Source organism: Pongo pygmaeus, chromosome 6 (assembly GCF_028885625.2).
Source record: "Pongo pygmaeus isolate AG05252 chromosome 6, NHGRI_mPonPyg2-v2.0_pri, whole genome shotgun sequence".
NCBI classification, from domain to species: domain Eukaryota; kingdom Metazoa; phylum Chordata; class Mammalia; order Primates; family Hominidae; genus Pongo; species Pongo pygmaeus.
In genome coordinates, this window is record NC_072379.2 from 141,644,244 (window position 1) to 141,656,359 (window position 12,116).

The window sequence follows — 12,116 nt, forward strand, 5'->3', positions numbered from 1 at the left end:
AGGAAAAGGCCAAGGAAACCTACTTCTGGGGAAGCTGTCCCCTCTGTGTTGGAACCATGCCTGCGGGTGTAGTGCCAAACACTGTGGGCAGCCTGGCTGCTGTTTGCCAGCATTTGGGAAGATGAACTGGACACAGGGTGCAGAAGGAACAGGACGTCCGAGGTCTGTTGGATGCCTCTGTATCTGCTGGTCACTGACTCTCACTGTCTGACCACAATGACCTGCCAATTGTGATAGTGACTGTTTTATATCTGTCTTCTAAATTTTACCAAATGTATCCTTGACCATCTCTAATCCAGAATGATAAGATAAATGGCATTCTGGAAAGTTAGACACTTACCTTTGCAAAGTTGACTTAACACAATCCAGCACAGAATGGATTCTCCCAGATTAAGGCATCAGACCACAGAACTGTCTCAACCTGCCATAGTCCATGGACTCCTATCCGGGGGACATCTATGCTGCCCAGGTGAATGTGGACACAATTTGTATATAGATGTTCCAGACACTGGCTACTAACTTTTCTTTTAATCCTGTGCCTGAAATCTCACTCCACCTAGAGGCAGGGCTCTGCCTCCTGCTTCTGTCTCCTTCCTGAGCTTCCATCCTGCTGGAGTTGCATGGACAGCAGAACTCTGGTCAGAGTACAGCGACCTGCAGAGGCAGTGGGAGGGAAGCTCATGTCTTGCTGCCTTCCTCCACCCAGTTCTGTTATAACCAAAGGAAGTGCGCTGGTCTCTCTTTGGACTCTGCAGTATGAGAAATGTGCTTCATGAATTTGTAGCTGATCAGCTCAATGATTTGATGCCAAACCTAAAGTGAAATGCTCAGATCTGCAGAAATTGCCTTGCATTTCTGTGAAGATGGCAAGAATACTGTGTGCTAGAGTTGCCTTCTCCCCATGTAGAGACCTGGACCCCAAACAGGGCAGAGCAGAGAGGTCAAAAGAGTCCAAAACATGTCTCAGATGGTTGAAAGGCAATTTCCCAGGACAATCCTGCTGACAACATTTCATCCCTTGTATTACAGGCTTGACCACCCTTCCCCCCAGATCAGCTGAGTACCCAGGATATCACACATCCCAGCATCTTCTAACAAGGAAAAATACTTCGCCCACCAGCCTCCTTCCTGTACCACATTGACTAACCCTGGAAACTTAGCCTCTCCAGAAAAAAGCTCTGTCTTCTCTTGGCCCAGTCTAGCCTGGTAGGTTTCATTCATGATTTATGTGACCTTTTAATTTACTCAAAGGAGAACATATGATTTCAGTGGAAAGAATATTCATTTTATTTGTATAAGTTGGACTTAAACAGTAAACTGAGTACTTTTCTTCCATCAGTGTCTTAAATTGGACAATGGTAAAACAAATCTTCGATGCTAGAACTTCAGGTCCTGGTGTTTTTCATATGGAAGTTCCCAGTTACCCAGTCTCGGGCATGGAATAGATGAGCGTTAATAAGTCACTCTACGCCTGAGATGGTTTTCTATGGGTATCTTTCCTGAATTACAGTTAACAAAGGTGGGAAATAATCCCAGAAGAAAGGCATGAGGGCAGTTTGGGAGGGAACCCCTGTGATGGGACAGTCTCATTGGGCATGTGTGAGTGGTGGAATGGAGGAGGCTGTGGCATGAATGGGATGGCAGAGGGGACCCTGACTTTCAGGAAACACAATGAGCTCACCCCTTTGTGCCCTATGTTAGGGGTGCTGTTGGTGCATCCTACAGGACATGCCCAGCAGGCAGGGGAGCAGCTGCAGGATGAGAAGATGAACTCAGAGATGTGGTGTGAAGTCTCCAGATCCAGACAGCTCTGGAGCACAAAACGATGAGCCATGCATTAATGTCGTTAAAATGGAAGTTACAAATATTTAAAGTGTCACCCAAGTGTGTTCTAATATAAATGCTGTGATCCTGAGGTCCTGGGGATTGAGAGAGGAAGTGATGTCACTGTGGGAACTGTCCTGTGGAGACAAGGACGTCCCTCATCCTCTGCTCCTGCTCACAGTGACATTGATCTGGTAAAGCCCCCATCCTGGCCTGACCCTGCTATGGGCACCAGGCTCCTCTGCTGGGTGGTCCTGGGTTTCCTAGGGACAGGTGAGTCCTCAGAACACAAAGCAGTTTCATTTTTTTTCTGTATGTAGGCGTGTGTGTGTGTGTGTTGACTACAAATGTTTTCCTTATTCTGTTGCCAAATTCTATTCCCACAGATCACACAGGTGCTGGAGCCTCCCAGTCTCCCAGGTACAAAGTCACAAAGAGGGGACAGGAGGTAGCTCTCAGGTGTGATCCAATTTCAGGTCATGCAACCCTTTATTGGTACCAACAGGCCCTGGGGCAGGGCCCAGAGTTTCTGACTTACTTCAATTATGAAGCTCAACAAGACAAATCAGGGCTGCCCAATGATCGGTTCTCTGCAAAGAGGCCTGAGGGATCCATCTCCACTCTGACGATCCAGCGCACAGAGCAGCAGGACTCGGCCGTGTATCTCTGTGCCAGCAGCTTAGCCACAGTGTGGTACAGTCGCCTCCTTCCTGTTCACAAACCTCATCCTTCTCTCTCTTTGCAGCTCCCAGAGATCCTTAACAGAGGCCTCTCTTTGCTCCTCACTTTTCCTGGGAAAGAGGTTGATTTGGACCTCGGTTGTCCTTTGGGTGGAAAGAGACCACAGATTCATTCCTGAAACACAGTGACTGCAAATGTAGGTGGTGAAAACAATCATGGCCCACTGCACACTAGGAGTCCTCGGAGCCAGCTCACTGCTCCAAACAAGGAGAGGGTGTCTTAGCCTTGGCCTTCATGGCAGACGTGCATCTTCTGTAGGTCTTGGAGGCTGCTGTGCTGCCCACATCCATGAGGTTGTCATGGGCAGGAAACATGCCTCTTCTGCATATGTTGGGGCATCTGGAAGGTCTGAGGCTACATCCCCAGGAACATCTTTCTTCTGAAGCCTCTTCTATCCCTGTCACCTTGGAAATTTCTGCCACAAAATATCAAACCTCTCTTCCTGTTTGAAGTAAAGGTCTTTGCAAATTTGTGGTCCTTACTTGATAAATAGAATCATGGTAACAATAACACTTCATTTCTTCTGCCTACTTTAAGCCACATGTATCCTTTATTTTATTTCCATTTGCCATTGCTGCTGTCCTGATAGACAGAAGCAGGCATTCACCACCGCTGCCACTTCACCTTGATTCACTCAGGAAATCTGATTTTTAGACTCTGAGTGTTTTCATTGTTGTCCAACTCATTTGATTTGAAATAATTCTCCTGAGGCCTTTAACTCAAAAAGTGTTTTATTTATAATACTGAATTTCTATTCCTTTTTATTTTTCATAATATATAGTGTTATACAGTACTTGTTATAAATAGAAGTACAATGATTATATTGCAATAGAATCTTCCAGCTGTCTGTGGGTGATGCTGCAGTTTGCATCTATGAAATGGAATGCACCAGTCAGAGCTGATGTGATTATGCATTATGGGTTTTGGGGAGTCCTCAGTGACAGGCCACTTCTCCAAGTCTGGGACTCAGTGTCCCAGATGCAACCATGATAGAGGTGCCCTGAATCTTTCATAGCTAGTAGGGGCATCAAAGTCCTTCCAAATTTACTGATCAGAAATTGTGGTGGTACAGACACCAAATTTCTTTCCCCAGAGAATGATGGTCACTGACAGAGAGTTGCTCTGGACCCATTTTTTTCTTGTGTCGTCATCAAATCGCTCCTTGCTCAGGCGCCCTGTATCTCTTGGAACTGAGTAAGGCCAGCACACAGATGGGAATTCCCTGTCTTCTGAGACCTTCTCTCTAACTGCTGCAACTTTCCTCCATGTGATTCCTGAGACACCTGGTCCTAACAGTGGACAAGCTCTGACACTGAGGCTGAACAGAACACAGTCCACTGTTGTAAACGGTGCTGCAAGAACACGTAACAAAAGCGAGCAGGGCTTCCAATTTATACTAAGAATGAACACGCAAGAGGAGCAAGCGGCAGATGTTTCTAATGAACAAATAGGAAGGAATAGGGTTTCTCCTCTAACGAAATCATTCTGTTGTCTTAAGTTAAGCAGGAGAAATATTTCATTGCAATTACTTCAAGTCAAAGGCTAGCGGCTCCCCAACCAACCAGCATAACTCTTTGCTCTGTGATCTCGGCAGCTTCAGAGGCCTCAGAAATCCTTTCTCTGCACAAACCTCCCTTTGTCCATTCCAAGACCGAGGATCACACACTCTGATCTTATCATGAAAATAATGAGGTGTGCTATAGTTGCTGTGGCCTCATTTTAGTATGTTGAGTAGGAAGCATTGAAGAAGTTTGAAGCTTTTCTCTTTAGTCTACAGCTTGTATGACTCAAAAGAAGTAAATAGGCATACTTTTCCCAGCTCCCTGTTCAGTGAAGCCATGCTGGGAGCCTGAAATCTGCCATGGTGGGTATGTTGGTACAACAGAAATTAGGAAATGCTACCAGCCATGCCCCCACCTTCACAGACACACAGTTTAGCAGCACATTACTGGGGTATTTTCTGATGTCCCTGTTATGCCATTTCTTGTGAAGCCAATATAGCTCAGAATTTATTTCCCCACTACTCTTGTTCTTAGAACCCATCACCTAAGGGGCCATCAATTGTTCCTATTTCTATTCAACTCCCAAATTCTCTTGCTCTGTAGCTCTGTGTCTCCTACAAGCATGCCAGTCTGGAACATGACAACTATTTTGAATGTACCTAAAGGTATCACTGAACCAGTTCATTATTTACAAATTATCTTTCCTCGCATGGAATATTCAGATGCTGGAGTCATTGGGAACAGAGATGGCCAAACAGCAACTCTAGGTTGTGAACGACGTACAGCCCTGCTATTCTTCTGTGGCAACGACAGACCCTGAAACAAGGTCTATTTTGCTTTAGAAACTAAGCAGCTCCACAACAGTCAGGAATGACTCTGCTTTTACTTTAGGCTGAGAGGTCAGAAGGATCACACCCTCAGTATTCTCCTCTCCAAGACGGTGTATGGCCACTCTCCATCTCAGTCCCTGGAAGTTGTCCAGAGCTCCCTGAGAATCCCTGCTCTGGGGACAGAATCACCAAGGCTCACCCTCGCCAGCTCCCCACAGGCTCCAGCAGGGCTTTCCTGGCAGGTGCAGGGCACATGAATGGCTCTGTCTGTCTCTTAGTTAGAGGGAGGCCATACAATGATGTTTGTATAAGAGGAACTGGGATTCTGTGTCTCCATTAAAGTATTTGACAATATTTTCTTTGTTTTTTGTTTTATTTTGCCATCTCACCAATGAGGAGAGCAATCCCTTGATAGTTATATTGTTCTTGGCACTTGGGAAGGTTTTTGTGGTTAAGTCACATTAAAAAATTGTGCCTTTTTTTCCTGTTCAGATATAACCCAAGGCAATGAAAGAAACAGCAATAATTTTGAAAGCAGTCACTTGAGCATCCTATGATAAAGGTGTTAAGTTTCATTGCCTACATCTAACTTTCAGTCTAGTGGAAATGAAAAGGCACAGTTAGGAGGCATGTGAGCATGCCATGAGAGAGGTCGATGCCCATTGAGAAGTCTGTGCCAATCCCCAGTACTGTGGGATTGAAGGGTAGGGAGAGATGACCTCTCTTTCAGACCACAGTCAACAAGGAAGGAGTGGGAGTTCATCCACGGGAACCTGACAAGCAGCAAATCCCAGGGGCATCTAACTCCGGGTGCAGGAGCAAATCCTTGGAGAGGAAAAATGGTCCAGTTCAGCTGTCACAGGAGACAGGAGAAAGCTAAGTCATCTAAACCACAGTCCCCTGGCTGATTTGCTTCCTTATGATACTATTTTGCATCAGCGTGTCCTCATCTCCCGCTGCTCCTCTGCCTCTTCCAAAATCATCTCTTCCCTGTTTGCTGCTCAGATCAGTGGATGTGCATTGTACAAGCTGATAATTTCTTGTAGCAGCCCCTTTGCTACTCTTAGTTATATCCATCCTTATTTTCTGCATTAGTTACAGCTCCCTCCACCATTGCTTATTGTCTTGTAACAGGTCTTGTTTTATATATTTCAATTTTACTTTTTATTAGTAGACATTTGAGTTCATCTTTTGCTGATCTATACTTTTGGGGTAACATTGTCATTTTTGGAGGATGTTTTTGTTTATCTTTAGTGATTCAGATTAAATAATCTCTTTATACTTCAACATCTGTGTTTTCTTACTATTTAAAACCAAATATTATTTCCTTTCATTCCTCTCATTGTGTTCCTCTTTCTTTAGATGGTAGTTCTAAGGGAGAAAAAGTTAGGCTATAACTGAAGCTATGTGATAAGAGTTATTCAGAATGAGGGTGGGATATCAAGATTGGTAACTCAAAGCAATAGTTAGGGTTAGAACTAATGTAGGACTTAGGGTTTACGGAAGCTGCTCATAAAACCTGCCGGATGGCACCTCTGGAATATTCTGGCAGCTCACTCTGCAGATACTTCCCAGCATTCCTTGGGCCATTACAGAATAAACAATGATGAAGCTTCACTTACTGGCCACAAGATGGCAGTGTGGTCCCCTGGGATGTAAAGGGCTCTCAGGAGTCTGGGAGAGCAGCCTAGGAGGGAAAGGGTTAAGAAAAATTAGGGTTTGGATTCAATATTATGCAGATGTTGCAGCAGTTTTCAGTTATTGCTAGGATACCTATAGCTATGCAAGAGGCGGGAAGTCCCTCTAATCTTTAATGAGATCTACAGTTGAAGAATTTTGGCCAGGCAGCCTTGGTGTCAGGGCAGGTGCAGACAGAGGAACAACTGCCTCAGAGGAAAAGGGAAAAGTGAGAGGTGGGTTGTGCCCTGAGCCCAGTGGGCTTCTGCTGCACCTCATCTTCCCTGCAGGTCTGGCCAGGCAACAGCTTTAACCTGCTTGAGTGATCTGGGATTCTCCAAGTTCATAAGTCTTACTGATAACATCACCTTGGCTGAGATTCCATTGGAAATCAAGCACGTGTTCTCTGGAGGACAAAAAATATTGATAACAATTTCTGAAACACCTCAGTAACAAACTACTGAAGGAAAATATTAGTAGATGCACCAAACGGTGCCGTTAGAGATGAAGATAATAGACTAGTAGAATTATACAAAGGAGACTATAAATAAGTCTCTCCTAAGTATTTGTGGGCATCAAGCAGTGTCTGAGTCCTCTCAGGGTAGATTAAGGAAGGAATTCAGCTATTATCATGACTTTGGCTTGGATGAAAATCCATGAAGTCCTCAATTGATTTTCTTGTACAGTATTACAGAATAATATTGAACAAACATTTTATTTTTCTCCAGCCTGTATCCCTCTTTAGCACTAACAGGTAAAGCGGACACCTAGAGGCAAGGTTTCTTTAGTTGGAATCCATTAACTGTAGGACTGGGAGGTCCATAGCTGGGCTTCACAGGGAGTGCAAACCCCACGTGCAGGGAACTCCGTGTGTCTGTGCTGTGCCCAACTCCCATCTGTGAGGTTGACAAAGGGGGAGGGCCAGGTCTCCCAGGACCCCACTCACAAAGCGGGGAGCAGGCTGCTTGCTGGGCAAAAAAATCAATTCAAAAATTGGCCAATCTATTCAAAGCCAAAATGAAAGGAAAATCTGAATTGTGAGACTGATGAACGCCCAATTTCCCAAGTTATGAAATTTGTAGCAGCTTATGGTTCTCAGAATGATTTCAACAGCATGTGAAGATATTGTAAAAAGCTTTTGTTTGTCTACAGCTTTCCTTGATTTTGATCCTAGTTGTTTTTTGGCCCACTCATCAGTTGAGCTTATTTTGATGCCAGATTTCAATGTTGCCACTTCAGTCACCAAGTACTTCTCACATTCTCCATAACTTACACAGATATGTGTTTTCCTGTCTTTTCTTATTTTTGTGTGATTCATTTTTAAATTGGGCTGTACAGAATACAAGCATAAATTTGTAAGTGAATCCCATATTTTATGATTTAGCTGTTTACTTTTTAGTAATACTTTTTATTAAAGTATAATAGAGAGTAAAACAAAAATATTAATACAAGGATATTCTGGTAAATTTTGACAAATGCATACGCCAGTGCAACAGTAACCGAAATGATTATAAAAAAATTTCCGTCATGCAGGAAAGTGTCGTCATGCTCCTTTCCAATCAATTTCTATCCCAGAGATAAAAATTGTATTTATTCATTTATTTTGAGACAGAGTCTCACTCTGTCGCCCAGGCTGGAGTGCAGTGGTGTGATCTCAGCTCACTGCAAGCTCTGCCTCCCGGGTTCACGCCACTCTCCTGCCTCAGCCTTCGGAGTAGCTGGGACTATAGATGCCCACCACCACACCCAGCTAATTTTTTGTATTTTTAGTAGAGACGGGGTTTCACCATGTTAGTCAGGATGGTCTCGATCTCCTGACCTCAAAATCTGCCCACCTCAGCCTCCCAAATTTTTGGGATTACAGGCATGAGCCACCGGGCCTGGCCAAAACTTTTCTTATTTTTATCACCACTGACTAGCTTGGTCTATTCTTGAACTCCATATAAATGGAATCATATAACATTTTATTATTTTCCTCCAAAATTAGTATTTCTGAAGTTTATTCATATTGTTGTATCAGTAGGTCATTTTTTCTCATGACTAATATTCCATTGCATAAATATACCACAACTTGTTTATCCAAGCTCCCGTTGATGGATATCCATGTTACTCCTGCCTTCAACTATTATGAATGAAGTTGTTGTGAACATTCTTGTGGAATTCTTTCTTGTGGACATATACATTCTTTTTATTTCATTTTCTTTGAGGTATAGACTTAAGAGTGGAAATATTGACTCACAGTGTAGATGTGTGTGCTATGCTTGCGTGTCCCCACAAAAGCTCATGTTGAAATTTGTCAATGTAATGGTATTGGGAGGTGGGACAGCTATGACTAGGTCATGAGGGATCTGCCCTCAGAAGGATATCAATGCCCTTACTGTGGGAGTGAATGAGTTGTCTTGGGAATGGTCTTCTGATAAAAAGTATGAATTCAGCCATTTTCTCTGTCTTGGGTGCTTGCTTCCCCTTCCTTCTGCCTTAGATAACAGCAGGGGGCCCTCAGCAGCTATGGCCCTTTGATCTTGGACTTCCCAGTCTCCAGATCTATAAGCCAAACAAATCCCTTGTCTTTATAAATTACCCAGTCTGTAGTATTTCTCTATAGCAGTAGGAAATAAATTGAAAGAAAACATGGTGCTGAGAGTGACGCCGTTGCTGTAACAAGTACCTGAAAATGTAGAAGCAGCTTTAGTTAATGGGAAATGGCTAATGGATAGAAGTTGGAAGAATTTGGAGAAGCAAACTAGCAAAAGCCTAGATTGCTGAAAACGGAGCATTAAGGGCATTTCTGGTGAAAGCCCAGGGGGAAATGAGGAACAAGGTATCAGAAATTGAAGTAAATGCCATGCTTCTTGTAAGTAGCAAAAACCTTGGCAACATTGTGTCCTGTTCTAGGACTTTATGGAATATAAAATTATGAGCCATTAGCTAGGATATCTGCTGAAAGAAATATCTAAGCCACAAAGCATTCAGGCTACTGTGTGACTACTTTTAGGCACCAGGCAATTTAACCCAGCAAGAAGGGAGCCAAGGGAATAGATTTTGCAAACCAGCACAGATGGTGACACTACCTCCCTCTGCTGTTCTGTCTCCCATAAGCCAAACTCACTCTGAAGTTAGAGAAAAGATGAGACAGTTAACATGATACACTGGGGTCAGCCTGTGAAGGCAGGGTGGATCTGGAGGGATTAACATAAACTGTCTAGAGCACTACATATAGGATGGCCTTGAGGGTGCTGAGTTTGAAGCTGGCTAGGTCTGTGGTGTGAGCTGATAAGGCCCTAGAATTACTTCTGAGGAATCTGCACTCTTAATAATTTACGGACAACACAGGTCTGCTTTGGATCTGATCATATGGACTAAATCTTGGGGCCTCTGCACTGCTAGCCACTCAGGAAATGGGTTGGGAATGTTGCCTGGGACAGGAAAATATAGTAAGAAACCTTGGTGTGAATCTAACATCAGAAAGATGATGTGAGGACAGCAAGGAAGAGCTGCAACTTGAGGTTTAATCACAGGCTCCTCACCCTCCCCTGATGGGCAGGTGTGTGAGCTCCAGGATGGAGTACCACAGCACTAGGTGGGAGAAGGGTGATAGGGTGATGCGGCTGCCTGTGAGCTGGGACAATGTAGGCAGAGGAGCAACTGTATCATCACAGAAGCTTCTGCCTTCACCCATCCCTCCAGCTCTGCAGGACAGGTTGAGTCCAGGGTCCGTAGTGTGCTAGACCTAAGGAAGGCTGCATGGGGAGGACACAGGACAGTGACATCACAGGATACCCCTCCCATCAGGAAAATCAAGGCTCAGAACTCACTGGGCTCTTCCCGAGGAGGACCAAGCCCTGAATCAGATGCAGTGCTGCCTGCCCCACTGTGCCATGGGCCCCAGGCTCCTCTGCTGGGTGCTGCTTTGTCTCCTGGGAGCAGGTGAGTCCTGGGCACAGGACAGTAGCCCCATTCTCAGCTTTTCTACCCCTGTGTCCTCCACTTTACCTTGGGGAAGACCTCCAGGCTGTCTCCTGAGCTCATCCTCCATCTGCTCTTCCCACAGGCCCAGTGGACGCTGGAGTCACCCAAAGTCCCACACACCTGATCAAAACGAGAGGACAGCAAGTGACTCTGAGATGCTCTCCTATCTCTGGGCACAAGAGTGTGTCCTGGTACCAACAGGCCCTGGGTCAGGGGCCCCAGTTTATCTTTGAGTATTATGAGAAAGAAGAGAGAGGAAGAGGAAACTTCCCTGATCGATTCTCAGCTCGCCAGTTCCCTAACTATAGCTCTGAGCTGAATGTGAACGCCTTGTTGCTGGGGGACTCGGCCCTGTATCTCTGTGCCAGCAGCTTGGCACAGCCCAGCAGAATCATTGACATTCTGTATATAAACTTCCTGCCTTAGCTTTGACTTGAGAACTGCAGGCCCCACCCAGGTTTCACTCCTTCAAGGGAAGCTTTTAGTTGTTTGGAAGGCATGTCTTGTGTCCTACTGAGAGCAGACCTTTCCCAACCAATAGAGCCAGGTTTCCTATCCCCTGAGTGTGCCTGCTTCTGTGCTGCATCTTCTTGCAGTTTGTCACTTCCTGGATAACTTCAGTAGAAGAGTAACTGTTGAGCTGGGCCCAGATATGTGCTAGATTCTTTATATTTGTTACATAGCTTAAAGGCTTTCCACAATCTTGCACATCAAACATTTCTTATTCTTCCTTTATAGATGGAAGGCTCAGGTACATTGAGTCATTTTCCTCAGTGTCTCTTGGCTTGTAAGGATCAGAAGTAGGAAACAAACTAGTCCATCCATTTTCCACCTACCCCCCTGCTCCATCATCACCTTCTGCATCCTGGTCAGTAAGTCAGAGCCCTCACACTGCCCTCTAGTGACCAGCAGGGCCGCAGCAGAGGCTCAGATGTCTTCAGGGGTCATTACTATGGCCTCCTCATTAGCAACTTTGAGGAATGTTAAATTTCACACTTTTTAAAAATCATTTATTTACATTCCCTTTGTCTTTCCCCAGTCTGCAGCTTATGTTTTCACTTTTATGGTGTTTTTTTGGTGCACAAGAGTTTAATTTAATGCAACAAAAACTAAAAACAATTTTGTTTGTGTGTAGACAAAAACCACTTTCTTATATAAATGTCTAAGCATAGTTTTATCAATTTATTCTAGTAAAATTTAAGCTTGGATATTCACCACTAAGAATAAATGTACCTGAAATATATCTCATGTAAGAAATAAGATAGAGACCTAGGAATGGGAGGGAAGGACATATGTTCAGTGAAGAAGCAATAGCCTGTCAAACAGAGCCCTAAAGTAGACCCCTGGAGCCGATGGTGGAGAGGTAGGTGGAGGGCAAATGATTATGAACCTTGTCCGTCTGTTACCTTGTAGAAGAAAGACAGCCAGGAGTGGAGACCACATGGGTGAAGGTTTATGACTTGACTGTAGGTTGAAGTTTGCAGCAGGTAGAGGGAGGAATAGCAGGCAGAGGGCAGAGTCACTGGCTGGCAGGGGCAGTGGCATCATCAGTTGACTCTACTGACATCCAGGA

At 44.5% G+C, this 12,116-nt stretch overlaps 2 gene segments (V, D, J or C); both read left to right on the forward strand.

Moving 5' to 3' along the window:
• Positions 1-433: 433 nt before the first annotated feature.
• On the forward strand, positions 434-3,675 carry LOC129041623 (T cell receptor beta variable 7-6-like). The segment is given in 4 exon segments: positions 434-469; positions 1,917-2,097; positions 2,211-2,504; positions 3,617-3,675. Coding segments are annotated over 4 exon segments (570 nt in total).
• Positions 3,676-10,374: 6,699 nt separating this feature from the next.
• On the forward strand, positions 10,375-10,969 carry LOC129041624 (T cell receptor beta variable 5-5-like). The segment is given in 2 exon segments: positions 10,375-10,501; positions 10,626-10,969. Coding segments are annotated over 2 exon segments (420 nt in total).
• The last annotated feature ends 1,147 nt before the right edge of the window (positions 10,970-12,116 follow it).